Below are 17,325 nucleotides of genomic sequence, written 5' to 3' on the forward strand. Positions count from 1 at the left end.
TGAGTTCTGGAATTAGATTATTAAATCAGTATTTACTTTCACAATAATCTTAGTGATTTTATTGATCTCAATTATATTCATTCTTCATATTCATTGGTTTTTATTCAGAAAGTCCTAGTATCTTTAACCTACTCAGTCTATAGCCTTGGTCATTTACTTCTATTTTGCTAGGTCTTCTTTACTTCCACTCAGTGTCCTTCACAGAAGATCCTATATCAAGTCCAAGTCCATGCTCATGACACAGATGAAAGAAATCTCCTTTGGGGCTGGACATGTAGTTCAGTGGTAGCATACATAGGCCCTGGGTTTGATCCCCATCAGGTTGGTGTGCAAAAAAACAAAGAAAGAGAAAGGAAAGGAAAGAATAGAAAGACCCTCTCAATGTCACAGAGTATTTTTGACACATCTTATTATTTCAAATAGGGAAAATGCTTTTAATCCTATCTCCCTATTGCCTACAGGTATTTTGGGGGTGATGGGGGTTGGGAATGAAACCCAGGACCTTCTGCATGCTAGGCAAATGCCCTAAATGCAATTTTTTTTAATGACAAAAATCTGTGCAAAGAAATTGCAGGCATAGTCAAGGAATCACTGGCCCTAAGCACATTGTCCCTGAACCTGTGCCTGTCTGAAGATATTTTCAGTGCACAGCAAATGGTGTGATTGATCCACTTTCATGTTCCATGTAAATTTGCTTTATTTTTGATAACTATGCCTGGAGAAATGAGGCTTGAAGCATCACAACAGCATTGACTGACAGCTCCCGAAGTGTGTTGTCTCTTTTGTAGCAAACATAGTTGACAGCTCATAGGTAAAGAGTGTATGCAGATGGGTTTGGTCCACACTGAACACAGTGAAAATAATCAAAAGAAGGTACTTGTTCTATGTGTTATTTATTAAAATTCAATTAATGTGGTAAAATGTATGCATCTTGAAGAATATACTTACTAGGCTGACATCCTAGCTCATTTTTAAACTGTTATAGGAGCTTGATATGTAACAATTATATACTGAAATTATTTCCTAAATATTTTACCTTTTCACTAAAATTTACATTGCTCATTTTCTTCCTCCACATATACTATTTATTTAGCAGGGAGTGGTCTAGATAATCACAGATTTTTCAAGTTTTAGTTTTAATACAAATTTTCATTTATGGGCACCTGCCTAGGGCATTAAGTTAAAAATCTGGCCACATTAAAAAAAAAGAATCCTGAAGTTCCATTTCTAGGTGCCCAAAAGAATTAAAAGCAGGGACTCGAACTTCCATTTATATATCTATGGTCATAACAGAATTATTCACAATAGCAAAAGGCAGCAAAACCCAAGTGTCCATCAATGGATCAATGGATCAATGGGTAAACAAAATGTAGTATATACATACAATTATTCAGCTTTTAAAGAAAGAAATTCTGACACATGCTACAGCATGGATGAACCTTGAGGACACTGTGCTGGGTGAAATATGACAGCCATGAACCTATGGCATGGTTTCACTGATATGAGTTTCCTAAAATAGATTCACAGAGACAGAAAGAATGGTGTGTTTGAGGAGCTGTGGAAGGAAGGGATGAGAAGTTGGTATTCAGTGGGTACAAAGCTTCAGTTTGGGAGGATGAAAATGTTCTGGAAGGGACAGTGAAGATGGCTGCAAAACAATGAAAGCATACTTAATGCCACTGAATTATACATTTAAAAAGGTTAAAATGTAAAGTTTAAGGTGTGTATTTTTATCATCATCATCATAACCATATATGAATTTTGCCAGATGAAGAAGATGGAAAGGCCAACAGGTTAAATGTAATGAAATATGACCGACTATTAAATGACTCATAAAAACCTCTTGAATTGTTTGAAGGATTTATGCTAAGCCACATGCCTCGGTACAAGAAGTTTGGATTATGACCCAAGAATATGCATTTCTAGCAAACTCCCAGGTTTATGAGTTATCTATTGCTGCATAACAAATTGCCTCACACTTCAGTGGCTTAACACAGTATTAATTTATCTCTTAGTCCAAGAGCCTGAGGTTCCTAGTTCTGGCTCAGGGTCTCTCCTAAAGTAGCAGCTGAGATGTGACTGGAGGAGCAGGCAAATGCAGGCCTGGCTGACTGGCCCACCCCCTAGGACTGCATCTGCATGAGAATTGAGGTCTTGAATCCTCCAGCATGGACTTCACAAGCTGGCGGGAAGCAGGAGCTGTAGCTGAAGAATAGGTGTGCAAGGTTAAATGTTGAATGAGGGCTCAGCCTGAGGTGGCAGTGAAAGCCAGATTGTAGGAGACCTGGGGCCTAAGGAAGCAGCCCCAGGCCCCACAGCATTTGCTTCAACAGAGCAGCTCTGCTTTGATGTTCTGTGTACCGAGGTTACATGTAACATGTGTTTAGGTTTTTTTTTTTGAAAGTTCGACTGTGTATATATAGCACAAATGTAGAGTTTCACAAATAACAAAAAAGTGAACATCTAGGAACCCAACACTCATCTTCAGATAGAGAATGTTGCCAGGAGACTTGGCTTCCCATGTATCCTGCTCACGCCAACACTTGCCTTCCTCTCAGGGATATTTACTCCCCTGAATTTTGTATTATCATTTTCTTGCTTTTCTTTTTGGTTTCACTATGTAGGGATTAAACCCTTGAACAATATCTTGCTCAATTTTGCTTGTTTATGAAAGTGGAGTCATGTTATATGTATGCATATGTGCTTCCTATTTTTTGCTCCATCTGGTGAAACTCATCCATATTCATATGTGTAGTTATGGCTCCTTGGTTGTCATTGCTGTATGGTACTCTCTTAGTCATTCTTTTCCTATCGATAGTTTATTTTTGTTGTTACAAAAAGTATTGCTATGAACATTCTCATACATCTCTCTTGATGCAGGATACAAGAATTTCTGCAGGGTATACATACCTAGCATTGTTGGGGATGCTCACCTTAACTTCAGTAGTCACTGATCATTTGGTTCATTTCATGAGAACTGTACCAATTTATGCTCCTACCAGCAGCATCTAACGATTCTCCTATCTCAACAACACTTGCTGTTAGTCCAACAATTTGACTTTCTTAATGTTTGCCTTACAAGTTGACTTTGGAACCAAACCTCACATTGTATATGACCCTAACATTTTACACTTTTGGTACCTATGATGGCTGATGCTTATGACATAATAGGTGCTCAATAAATGAAGGAAAAATGAAAGAAATTAAGTGTTAGCCATTTGGTAAAGTTCATATTTCTTGATATTTTAAATGTTTGTCAGCACATTTCAATATTTCTGTCTCCAAATTATGTACCCAGTATCAACCAGTACAGTGTATTTGTCCCCAAATTCAAAGGCTACACAGTAAATTTAACACAGTAGTTTGTACAAGTGTTGCCCCAAGAGGTGGGAAATGTATTACATTTATTTTGCTGCATTCTAACAGAAGACTATGACATTTTTAAAAATACAAAAAACAAAAACAAAAACAAAAAAATCCTCCACAACTCCCAACCCTAATTTCAGTGTTACTACATGCTTCAACATAAACCAGTTTTAATGGTATAAATTCTGCTGCCATAAACTTACTCAATTGTTTTCTATTTCCACTGTTAATGTTTCATGGTTTGGTTTTGTTTTTTAAAATTTGCAGTGTGTAGGAAATGCTATTTAAAGGCATCTATTTTCGTGAACTATGAAGTCTTGATTCTCAAATGCTAGTTCATGGATCTCTGCCAATTTTTGATGAAATTTTCACTGATCTAAAAGATAGTAAACAAGGAGGAAAACACAGGGCAAGCTTTTCATACTGCCCCACACATTCCATTTTTAAAGGACTGTTATTTTTTCTTAAAGTATGCCATTTCTACTGTTCTAATGTTCAAATATTGTTTTGTGAGATGTCAACATGGCCTTGATCACCTTGTATGATCTCAGATTTTCTGTATGTGTGTGTATAGGTGTATATTAATTTTACTGATCCTTCAAATCTAAATGTTTCGAAACCCTTTTAGAGTGGTTTATTTGGTGGTACTGGGGTTTGAACTCAGTGCCTTTAGCATCCCACCACTTAAGCCACACCCTATCTTGAGCTATTGTTCAGGCAGAATGTCTATTTCCTGACAGGCCTCAGACATCTCAGACCTCCATCCTCCTACCTTTGCCTTCCGGGTAGCTGGGACTGCAGACGAGTACCACCAGCCTGACTTGTTTTTAAGATAAGGTCTCACTAACGTTGATCCTCCCATCATCTCGCCTCCTGCGTAGCTGGGATTATAGGCGTGAGCCCTAGAGTGGTTACAGCATAATTTAATTCATATTCGGTAGCTATCAACTGGGAGTTACTGTCAAGAGCAGACACGTGTCCGAAACCAAGATGTATTCATCTGAACTCAACAGCTACTCAGTTCCGAAGGGTTTCGAGTAAGCCTTCGTAGGGATGCTCTGGGGAGAGACGTGCAAAGGTGAGGAGGGCAGTGTTTGTCCTCGGCCTGAGTCACGCAGTGAAGACGCAAGGTAAGAGTGCGTGCCAGGGAAGCTAGAGAGGTTTGACACTAGCTGGAAGCCTGACCTGGATCCTGAAAACAAGAAAGGGTGGAGAAAGCCCATCTAGGAAGACAGGACGACAGGAACCTAGGAGTGGGGTGAACTCACAGCGCGAACCGAGGGAGGTGCGGAGGCTGCGCAGGGTCCCCGACCGCCGGGCTACGGTTCCCGAGAGCCGGCTCGAGAGGCAGCGGTGGGCAGAGACCCACGTGGAAGTCAACACTAGGGAGGATCGAGTGCGACAGAACCCAAACCGCGCGTGACAGAACAGAAATGCCCGCCAGCCCGCCTCCTCCCGCTCGGCACCGCCCGCGAGGTGGAGCAAGACACGCCCCGCGAGCGCCACACACCGAATCAGCGGCGAGCTGTCGACGCCCTCGGGACACGCCCCCTATTCCTACGGCCCAGAAAGCCCTTGCTCCGACAGCGTCCCGAAGCCGGCGCCGCTCCGCGCCTGCGCGGTTCCCAGGCCCCGCCCCCTCGCCTCCCCCGCTGGGGTCTCCCTCAGCTAACATGGCGGCTCCCTGTGCGTCTTGCGCCCGAGCACTTTCCTACCGGTTCTTTCTCGGGGCTAGGGTTAGCCTCGCCCCAAGGCAAGAGTATTGGAAAACCACTGCAGCAGACTTGCAGGCAAGTACCGGATCCCAGGTAAGGCCCGGAAGAACTGGAGGAGAGTAGACCATGTGGTGCGCGGATGTGGAGCCGGTTACGACCCCCTCATACCCCCGGAATCCCCGCCCCGGCGTCTCGTGTGCTCTCAGCGAGGGACTCGACGGTCTTAGGTTTTAATAGAGGTGTGAAGTTAGTGGAATTATTGGCTTGCGGCGGACCCTTTAGGGGTTCTTTCTGGGTTTTCGGGGTGCGGCGAGGCGTTAGTTATCTGCAGATAGGGCTGGAGCGACCCTTGCCTTGGCTTTGCCCTCGGGCTGAGGGTTGGCGCCTCGGTGTGGCGTCGGCTCCAGAGGCGGAAGGCCGCGCCTGGGGACCTTGGGGACCGGACTCCTGCAGTGACTGCAAGACTTTGTGGAGAGAATAGTGACATTTTTTAAGTGCCTTGGACCTGTGCAGTGTCTCTTTCTTAATTTTCTCCAACACTGAAGCATTGGAGACCGGAATTTGTTCACTTCTAATCCACCCGGCAGTGACGTCACAGCTGCGGCACCTCGCTCCGGCTGATTAGTGCCAGTTCACTGGCTAGTCCCAGCAAGGGAAGAAAAGTAGTTTAGTGTGAGATGTAGCTGTGTTCTAGGCTTCTGTGGAATGTCCACTCGGGGATTTCCTGTAGGCCCATAGCGGGGTGTGTGTTCACTGTTACCACCTTTAGGTGGTAATTGAAGCCTTTGAGATGAATTAGATTGTCAGGTAGTGTACAGCAAGAAGAGTAGACAGAGGGACAACTGCTTTGAGTATATCCTTCCAGTGTCCACATTAAATATGAAAGGAACTAGAACATGCAGGATATTTTTATTGTTGACAATGTGTATATGGGGCGAGTGGTACACCTCTGAACCTTGTGTTTTTCCTTGTGTCTTTCTCCATGCTCTTATAATCATGTACAAACATCCTTACTTTTTAAAAAATAAAATGGAGCCGTATTGGATTGCATTCTTTTTGCTTTTCTAACTTACAAGTATAATAGAAATCCTTGCAAGTTTCCTGTTATGTTTCTAAAGCATTTATAATTGCTTTAGAAATAAGTGCTTTCTTCCTACTAATAGTGTTGCAGTAAACATCTAGTTCTAGTTTTTAGGTACTAATGCTTTCATTTCTGTGGGAGAGATTTCATTTGTGAGGTTACTGCTGCAAAGGGATGTGTGCATCTTAAATTCTAATAACTGTTTTTCATATAACTGTCCATAAAGGCTTTAGCAATTCACATTTTATCACTGATGTATGAGTGTCTTTTTCTGTCTACAGTAGAGTTTATTATATTCATTATAATAAGATGGGTGAAGACTGATTTTTTTTCTACTTTTTGTTCCCCTGATCACTCTTGAAGTAAAGCCTATCCCAGCCCCCAATATGGCAAGTGTTTACAGAGGCCTCTGAGCCAGGCACTGTGAGGTAAACAACTTACAGTCAAACAATTACCTGAGAGCTTCAATCCTTAACACTCAGGGAATGGTCCTGACACTGCTGAATCTCCAAATTCATCAATACCACCACAGCATACATTTGCTTCATGAAGTACTCAGATATAACTGAAAAACTTAACTGATTGCTTTAGATCCTTAATGAGGCCAAATATACAGCTAAAGACATTCATAAGGCCCTTTGTTTTTGATACAGATCTTGTCTTACATATTAATGTTTCTTAATATTCATGTTAAGAAACACTTATCCACTCCCATATCCAATATTGATGGCTGTATTTCTCTTAGGGCCCATGTTTCATAAAATAAAATTTTTAATCACTTTTATGAGTGACTAGAACATTATGCCCCCCCTTACCTCTCCCCCCCTTTTTTTTCAGATTTGGGTCACAACTCATTAGTTATGAAATCTCTTCAGAGGTTACAAACAACTTGAAAGGAGTAGGGAGAATAGAATAATAATCAAGTGCATCTTGTAGAGGGTGTTTTTTTTGTGTCTTTTTATGTGTAATTATGTATTTGTGGCAGTTATCTTTGGATCACTTAAAATTTGAGAAATATTGATGCAGCAAAGAGAAGGAAACAAGTTTTGTTAAGGGATGACTTCTGAGATCTCAGTCCTGGGTTCTCAGTTGAGACCCTTTCCAGTAGACTTCCTTCTTCCTGCCAGCCAGTCTTGTGGAACGCATGTTCATGTTAGTGCCTCAGTGAGATACTAGGTATCTGAATGTTCCAGCTTTGGAGCACAGAGCTTTTCAGACAATACATCCATGAATATCAGGGATCTACAGTGTACTGTGAGATTTATAGAGAACTACCAAAGAGCGCAGAAGTTAAGAGCCTAATTCATACTAGAGTAATAGAGGGTAGATATGTGATCATGGGCAGCTTCCCGGTGGAGATGATAGTAAAGTAGAGCCTTCAGCAGCAATTAGGAATTTTACAAACAAAAATGACAGAGGTATTCTGTTCCAGAAAGACATAATAGGTACACAAAGGTAGAGAGAAGCACAGAGTAGTAGTGGATCTTGACAACAATAAGTAATTGGTTATAGCTTAGGGTTTGGGTAAGAGCCAGGCACATTTTGTACAAACACAGTGTGCCACTCACTGAATGAATTTTGGAAAAGAGTTCCCTTTTTCCCAATGTGGAGATGGGAGAACACGTCTCAAATCTGCCTTTCGGAGACTAAGGTTTAAGGGTATTTATGGAATAAAGAAAGTGTTGTTGGAGGCATGGGGAAAGGTGATTGGAAATAGGGAAATGTGCAGTAATAGGGGAAATGTGCATATGTGATCAACTTCATGACTCTTCACGGGACACCCATTCAGAAAATGGTGGTGTTAGCATGAAATCAAAAGACTTAGATGCATTAGATGTTTGTGCAGGTTCTGGGAAGGGCTGCTGGTTTCAGTGGATTTGAGATTCCTCCAAGTTCTTGGAAAAATGTAGACAATGTCTACCACCTGGCCCATAGTCATAGATGTTATCTGTAGCAAATTAATGGGAGTACACTATTTAGCTAGATGACCTCTAAAATAGGTAAAAAAGCTAGTGAAAGATGGCAGTTTTATTCAGGTTTTCCTTCAGTTTCAGTGGTGACAAAGAGACTTGAAGTTTGGTAGGCATCAGAGAATGGTCTGCTTTATTATGCTAAGGTACTTAATTTTTTTTTTTAACATGTCACAAATGAAAACTGTTGGCATTATTATGGGCAGTGGACAGTTTCCTTTCATGGTGTTCTACAAAGGTTATGGATTAATTCTTAAATCCTCTTATGAGCATAATTTAGTATAGGAATGTTAATTTAGTTTTTTATATAGTCATAATTTTTAAAATAAAAAGTGGGCCAATTGCTATTTTGAAAAATACTGCTACAAAATATTGGTAAAATATTTTCTTAATTTTTATTTCCTACTGAGCACTTTTTAGTGCCTAAACATTCCATTTTTACCAAACCAGTATGTCTTTATTGATTTGAACTGGCTTCCAGACCAAAATGATCAATGACATTTGGTATATTTTGGTTTCACTGTAAACACATTCCTGTCTGTCTAAAGTACTTGTTTGTTTTGTCTCTTGTGAACTCCTGGAAGCTGTAACATCCTATACTTATCGCAGCATCCCATTGGTAGTAGTAAAGTGTTAATAATATTTTTTGACAAATAGCTAAAAAAAATGCTTTGAAAAGCACATTTTAAAATTGATTTGTAAACTGGGTATTTGTAAACTATGATCCTAGCACTTGGGAGACTGAGGCAGGGGATCCAAGTTTGAGGGTATCCTGGGATACTTAGCAAGTTCCAGACCAGCCTGAGTTACAAAGTGAGACCTTGGCTGAAAAAAAAAATTTTTTTACTTTGGTTTGTATCAGATGCTTTATACACTTCTGTAAATTATTCATGTTCTTCCTCAGATAATTTTTGAACATATGTATTTAGACATATATGTATATGAACATAGGCTTTTTTTTTTTTTTTTTTCTTTGCTGGGGATTAGACCCAGGGGCCTGGTGCATGCTAGCCAGGTGCCCTACTACTGAGCTACAGTAATTACTGCAAGGTGCAAGGCTCTACTGGGAAAGAATCCACTGCTCTCAATGTGGCTGTTTAGATCCTTGTAGGCTGTTGTCCCCAGCCCTTGAAAAAAATTATATGTATGTATGTATATGGGTGGGTATGTATATACATACATATATATATATATACACATATATATATATATACACATATATATATGTATGTATATATATATATACACACATATATATGTATGTATATGTATATATGTACACATATATATATGTATATATGTATATATGTACACACATATATATGTATATATATATAGTGGTACTGGGGGAAAATGACATTCTTTTTTTAATTTTCTTTTGCAATACTGAGGTTTGAACTCAGGGCCTCACACTTTGCTAGGCAAGCACTCTACCATTTAAGTCATGCTGCTAGCCCTGAATATGTATTTTTAATCCTAGTTTATTAGCATTGGAGGAAAATCCCCCTTGGCAGAATAAGTTGTTCTCTTTTAGATGTCATGTATCCTTACATAGGCAGACTTTAGTGTGTTCCTCATCACTTTAATTATGAAAATACCCCTACATTAGGATTTTTTCTCATGTAGCAATTTGTAAATTTCTTATTTAAAGAAAGCACGATAATAGGTGCCACCATCATCCTCACCCCTCTTTTCCTTCTAAAACAAAAAGGTAAACTTGATGATTGTAATTAGGACGATGAATGTATTATTTATTGCTGTGTAATAAATCACTCCAAAACATAGGTTAACAGGCATTTGTTATCTCAGTTTTTAGGGACCAAGGCTCCAGGCCCACCTTTGTCAACAACTCTTGCCCAGTGTCTGTATTCAGATAGCAGTACAGTTGTTGGCAGGGGCTACAGTCATTGCAAGGCTCTGCTGAGAGAGAATCCACCTCACATCTGCTCTCAATGTGATTGTTTAGATCCTTGCAGGTTGTTGGCCCCAGTTCTTTGTTGGCTATTAGCCAGAGTTCTGTTCTTGCAAGTGAACCTCTCTGTAGGGAAGCTCACCACATCTTGCTTCCCCTAGATTAATCAACAAAGGGTGAACAAGAGAGAAGACAGTCTTTTTGTAACCTAATCTTAGAAGTGATACCTATCTTTTAAAACTTATATTCTCATAAGAGAATCAAGTCACTAGGTCCAGCCTGCATTCAAAGGAAGAGAGGATGGCACAAGAGTATCAACACCAGGAAGCAGAGCCATCTTGAAAGCTGCTTACAACAGTGGGAGACCCACATATACTTTTGCTATTATCTGTTTTGTGTGTGGGGAACTCTATCCCCACTATGCTGCCTAGTACAGTGTCTACAAGTAGCCCAGAGATGCTCACTGTTTCTTAAACACATGAGCCTAATGCAGTGGCATGCTCCAGTAGTTTCAGGCTATGAGACTTAGAATTGTTTGAAAGGATTGCTTGAGTCCAGGAGTTCAACACCAGCTTGAGCAACATAGTGAGGAAACCCCCATCCCCTATTGCAAAAAAGAACACCACACACACACCATTCTTATGTATAGGCATATGTGTATGCAAGTGAGTGCACATTATATGTACATGCAAATATCTACTACATTATTCTTTTTGACAGGTAGGATTAGTAGTGTTAAAGAAAACTTCATCTTTATCATGTTTCCTTACCTCATTATGCTAACATTCTCATTCTAACAGTACCCAGTTTCTCTGAAAATGTACAGAGCCTGGCCTATAGTAGTTGTTCAGAGATGTGAAATGAATTTGTAAAGTAGTTTATTATGAGAAATTTCAAACATATACAAAAATGGAATAATTGAATGGGCCCCATGTATTTGTCTTCCAGCTTCAGCAATTATGTTTTCTCAATCTTGTTTCATCTCTCTTTCCACTTTACTCCCACCACCTCCTGGAGGCACTTAATGTAAATCTGAGACATTTTGCTATTCTAATATTTGAATATACGTTTCTCATATATTCTTTTAAACATAGTTTCCATGCTCCTACCATATTTAACAGTGAACAATAATTTCTTAATATCATCTATTATATTTGAACAGTCTATGTTCAAATTTCCCTAATTATCCAACAATAACCTTTTAAAGTTGGCATGTTTCAATTATGATTCAAAGTTCATATGTTTTATTGGATTGGTAAGTAGTAAAATCGCTTGGTTTATAACAGTTTGTGGGATGTGTATGAATGGTGAAAATTTGTCAGCAGTGTAGTAAATTTTCTTTTTTTGTTTAACCTGGCATTCATTTACCCTTCATGACAGTGTCTCAGTTTCCTCAGGAGGAATTAGTTCTTTGCCATTAAATATAGCCCAAAAGAACTATTATCTGAGGCACCTGGCCCAAGGTTGCCCCAGTAGATAAGCATTCCTTTGAGATCTTGAACGTAGAGACAAGATGGTTGGAATTCATTTCATCTTATTGGTCACATTCCGACTACATTGAACCTGCTGCAGATCATTGCATCTCCTATTTTCCAATTGCCAGAGATTCCTTGGATCCTACCTGTGTTCAGTTGTCATCTTGTGGGCTCCTAATAGCATTCTGAGAAATGTCTCTTTTGCTTAGGTAAACCATAGTGCTTTCTTTGCTTGCTGTCCAGAGACCTCCAATTGATACAAGTATATACCTATTCAAAAAGGTTACTGTAACCACTCTGAGTCCATACGTTGTATCTATTCAGATTTTCTACTATATGATTATGTTTTTTAAAATTCCTAGAAGTACTTTTTTCTGCCTTTTTAAATTCAAAGTAGCAGCACATTCTTTGTTCCATTTTTACCCAATTAAACTAAAAGGAAACTCCTAATACTGCTGTAATAGCACAGAAGTAATGTTAACACTGGCATTTGGCCAAATTCAGGACGTCACTGCTGTCAGGATGTGTCTGCTTTTTTGGCAGCCTGCTGGATTGAAATTATACTTGTCTGACCCTCTGATTGTCTTTTAAAAGAAACAGATCTGTCAGGTTGTATCTATACATTCCATAAACAAAGTCTGGTGAAAATTCTTATCGTAGCTTTTCAGTTAGAAATGGAACCTGTATAAAATTTTGTTGGGAATTGTTTTTAACAATGGCAAAGAAATTTTCTCCAGGAATTCTTGGTGTTTTGGGTTGAACATCTAGTTTTTTTACTCTCAGCTTTACCTTATTTAATGGATTGTGCTAATGAATAATAGACTCCTTTGAATGTAAATATTTTTGTATGAATTCCTTTCTAAGATAATTCAGAACATTTAATAAATACATTCAGTAGCTTAGCATTGATGCCGTGATAGCTTTGTACATTTAACAAGTATTACGAGTTTCCAGAATATCATATTGTTAAGTAGTGTGTAGCTATGTATTTGAAAAAGAGCTAAAGAGCTTTTATGAAAAATGGCAAATTAGGGGCATTTTAAAAAGCTCTTTTCAAGTGAACAACAATAAAACATTTTGTAAATGTATTTAAACCTTATTTATATTAAAACTAGGAGAGTTGCCATCTTGTGTCACAACCTCCAGAGAATATAGATAAGCACAAAATTTTTAATCAAGTGAAGAAATAAATCTTCACCACAATAATCAATTCTTTTGCTTGAGAAAGTGCTAAAATGTAGTAGCAACCAAAGAAGAAACAGAACAGTGTGGAAGAGATAGATGAGAACAATACAAAGGGAGCTTATTCAGCAAAATGGAAGAACTACAGTAGTCCCCACTTACTTGTGCTTTGCTTCTTTTTTTTTTATTATTCATTTATTCATGTGTGCATATGTTGTTTGGGCCATTTCTCCCCCCATCCCCCGCCCCCCTGTGAGTTGCTTTTTGTGATTTCCATTACTTGTGGTCAGCTGCAGTCCAAACATACTTGTGTTGACTCCTTCAAGAGAGATACCACATTCACGTAACTTATTTCAGCATATGGTTTTAATTATCCTATTATGTTAATCTCTTACTGTGCCCACTTTATAAATTAATCTTCTGTAGCTATGTGTGTGTAAGAAAAAGTACATAGGGGTTCAGAATTGTGATTTTAAGCATCAGCTGTGGGGGCTTGGAATGTAGCCCTCTGTGGGCAAGTGGGGACTACTATATTTTACCCCAGCTACTTCACATTGTCAAGGATGATCTAAGAAAGTTTGGGTGAGGGAGAGCTGGATGACACAGGATTAGGAAAGAAAATATATTTAAAAGAAACTGCAGAGGCATGAATTTTGAATATAGTCCAGTGATACAAAAAACTAAAAGTTCAGAGTGGCTACAGTAAGCAGAATTGATACTGCAGAAAGAGGGAAAGAGCCCTGAAGTAAAAGTTTAAACACTGTGCAGAATGTAGAAGCAAAGGGCAAGAGATAAAACTAAGAGAAACTGATACATACGGAGAACAGAGGGACATTGCCATGACCCACAAGCATAATAGGCCAGTGGGATTCTGGGGGGAGGGGGATTCAGAGGCACATTAGTAAAATAAGACCAGATTATTTACTATCCAAATTGTCAGAGTGAAAGACAAAAAAAAAAAAAAAAAAACACACGAAAAAGAAAATAAGGATGCATTAAAAAGTATAAAGATCAAAAAGATAAATGAGCAGTGGTGCACACCTGTAATCCCAGCACTTGAGAGGCTGAGGCAGTAGGATTATGAGTTCAAGACTAACCTGGGCTACATAACAAGACCCTGTTTCACAAACAAAAGATAAATGATAAAACATAATAGTTGTTAATACCAATGTAAATGGGATATTTTCATCCATTAAAAACTCAAGATTATGTCAGGAAAAAAAAAGACCAACCTAAGTGGCATAAAACTTAAATGAAAACCATGAGTGATGATGCTTTAATCCAACAGAATTGAATTCCAGATAAAAGTATTTTATGGGACTGAAAAACTTTGTAATGCTGAAGACTCCAGTCCATCCTAACATGCTGCTTTAAAGAGTATATTGAACATACCACTGAAACACACAAAGGAATCTACAGGAAAGAAAATATTACTTATATTGTATGAATGTAGATTCCTATCTACTTTTTTGGTATTTTAGTTCACAAGTATGGTGTGTAAGTACAAGTAGATACTTAAATGTTTTTCTAATATTTTCTTACAATTTTCTTTTCCTATCTACACTTTATCTCTTGTTTGGTTGGTTGTTTTTGGCACTGCTGGGGGTTGAACTCAGGGCCTACCTACACTTGCTAGGCAGGCATGGTACCACTTGAGCCACTCTTCCAGATAGGATCTTGGTTCATGCCCAGGCTGTCCAGGACCACGATTCTTCTATTTGTGCTTCCCTGTGTAGCAGAGGTGACAGGTGCATGAAGAACCCTGCCCTTGATTGACATGGGGTCTTGCAGACTTTTTGCCTCAGCTAGCCTCAAACCACGATCCTCCCAATCTCAACCTACCAAGTGGCTCGGATTACAGATGGAGCCACTGTACCTGTCTCTGTCTACTCTTTAAACTGCATCATTGCCATTTGAATATGAAGTATTCAGTCCATCAAACCTAACCCTCTTTACTCTCAGCAGACCATCTCATCTCCTATTCCACAAAAGTGACTATAAGACAAGCAGCTTTACCTTTTTGCCTACTCTTCCTCATCTGTAAGATGTTTTGCTTCTTGTGACCATTTTTTTTCTTTTCTGTTTTGGTGAGACTGGGGTTTGAACTCAGGACTTTGTACTTGCAAAGCAGGTACTTTGTTGCTTGAGCCACACCTCCAGTCGTGTTTTGCTTCTTAATATAATACAGAGACTTCTCTTTCTGACACTTATTCATGCCTGCCATTTCCTCTACTCCAATGGTGTCAGCATACATATCTCATGGATTTTTAACAGACCCTTACCTCTACTTCAGGTCTCTCCTGAACACACACCCATACAGCCATCTGCCTCTTGGGAGGTCCATCAGATATCTGAAACTCAGCATTCCCAAAGTCAAGCTCATCCCTCTCCTCCCTGGTCTTGTTCTCCCTCTACAATTCCTTACTGCAGAGAACAGAACAATATTCACTGAGAGGTTCCTTTCTCCTCCTAATGCTGTGTATGTGATGGTGGGAAGTGTAGTGGTAATAATCTAAAAAAGTATCTTCTGGATTTTTTTGAATTCTGGGTTCAGCTGCATTGCAAGTAAATTGTTTTAACCATGGACAAAAATCATAGTATTTACAAAACCAGCAGTGTAATTATCCTTTTGGCAATGGAAAATTGGAGAGAATTACCTCTGATCTGTGACTGTTAACTTTTGGCCCCAAGTTCATGACTGCCATGTTTCTTGGGGAGAAAAACATTTTGTCTTTGTTTTGAATATGGGGAGCAAGAGTCTTCATTGCTCAAATAAGACATGGAATTATTTTATGGTTTTTAACCCAAAACAAACAACTCCTTGTAAAACATTAAAATCATGTGGTGATAAACTACTGAGGCAGGGAGTTGATGCTAGTGACACTTGGCGGTGGGCAGGGGAGGGGAAAACCAGCTGTGTCTAAAAGAACAGGCTAACTATAACTAATAGTCCCCCCTACCCCTCCCCCATTACCCACAGGGGAAGGATTCCAAGACTCACAGTAGATTTGTGAAACTGCAAATAGTACCAAACTGTATATTTTTCCAGTATATGCATACTTATGATAAAGTTTAATTTATGAATTAGGCACAATAAGAGATTGACAACAATAATACAGCAGTTATACACTATACTGTAATAAAAGTTAGGTGAATGTGTTATGTCTTCATCTCAAAATAAATTACTGCACTATACTCATCCTTCAACTACAGGTAACTGAAGCCAGGGAAAGCAAAACTGGATGAGGGGAACAATCTGCAATAAGAAAGTTGTGTCTTTTTTTACTCACTGATAGTAACAGTGTCTTTACAAAGCATTATAAGAAAATGATTATTGATTAATAATGTATTTAAAAAGCAGAAGCTCCTTTGTCCTCTCCAAGGGGAAAAATACTTAGTTTCATAGAATATTAAATAGTCATTTCTTACCCATTAAACAGTAGGAAGATGCATCTTTAACTGTGTTACTTTGGAAGCATCTAAGAACATAATTTTTACCATTAATTGGAGATTGTAATATTTTCATTGTCATTACCATGACAGTTACTATAGAGTGATCTGAATTTAAGATTCTCAGGTGGAAGGAGAAAGATGTGGGGGGAATGGTCTGGTGGATGATGTATGTGAGAGATTTTGATGTTTATGAAAAGGACAATAAGTATGTTACCAGGATTGCAGTTTTAAGTCTGAATATTAAGAATGTTTAGAAATATTGGGGTAGGGATAAAGATTTAAGATCTTAGGAAAAGCCAGGGCCAGCAAGATCTGTTTTAGTTATATCCAGCTGCAGAATGCAACTGAATGTCATTTGAAAACATTTTTTTTTCTGGCTCTTTAGAACCCTTTATTGAAAATGAAATGTTAATGTCTTGGAAGGAAATTCCTAATACTGTAACATAAGAGGACCAATAGGAAAGCCTTTATTTCTATATTAGTAAGAAGAAATCTCAGTGTTTAGTGAAAATTTTTTTTTTTTTTTTGCTGGGTGGGGGTACATTGTGGCATTTACAAAAGTTCTTACAATACACCAAATATGTCATGCTTGAACGCACCCCCTCTGCTGTTCTCCTTCATACCCACCTCCCCCCATTCCTGGAATAATTTCAACAGCTATCATTCTTTCATTTTCATGCATGTGTACAAAACAATTTTTTTTCTTTTTTTGGCAGTACTGGGGTTTGAACTCAGTGCCTCATGCTTGCTAGGCAGGCACTCTGCCACTTGAGCTACTCTGCCAACCTTGTTTTGTTTTGGGTATTTTTGAGATAGGGTCTTCCAAACTATTTGCCCAGGCTGGCTTCCAGCCTTCATCCTCTTGTCTGCTTCCTGAGTAGTTAGGATTACAGGTGTGAGCCACCAGTGCATGGCCGTGAAACAGTTCTTCGTTGTATTAATATAATATAAGGATAGTGGACTGAAGTCCCAAACTAAGCCAAACCTACTTAGGCTGTGTTTTTACTCTCAGACAAGTTAAGGATCCACAGACCAAGGATACGAGCCCCAGATATGTGTCATTTACTCCCATGTCTGCTGGGCTGCATGTGCACTGGCCTCTCTCCTCTTTATACCATGTGTGTGACATACCACCACTGACTAATTAGTACCTGATATGAATGTTTATGGT

At 39.0% G+C, this 17,325-nt stretch overlaps 1 protein-coding gene across 3 annotated transcripts in view; it reads left to right on the top strand.

The window, feature by feature from the left end:
* Positions 1-4,989: 4,989 nt before the first annotated feature.
* The window catches only part of Mrps9 (mitochondrial ribosomal protein S9), a 60,404-nt gene continuing 48,068 nt past the window's right edge, over positions 4,990-17,325 (top strand). Inside the window, exon 1 of one of the 3 annotated variants that reach the window (XM_074050463.1) lies at positions 4,990-5,174. In XM_074050463.1, the coding sequence (XP_073906564.1) occupies positions 5,040-5,174 (135 nt within the window). In that variant the 5' untranslated portion in view covers positions 4,990-5,039. The remainder of the gene's footprint in view (positions 5,175-17,325) is intronic. The other 2 variants (XM_020179668.2, XM_020179669.2) reach the window with 2 other exon arrangements.

Source organism: Castor canadensis, chromosome 12 (assembly GCF_047511655.1).
Source record: "Castor canadensis chromosome 12, mCasCan1.hap1v2, whole genome shotgun sequence".
Classification (NCBI taxonomy): domain Eukaryota; kingdom Metazoa; phylum Chordata; class Mammalia; order Rodentia; family Castoridae; genus Castor; species Castor canadensis.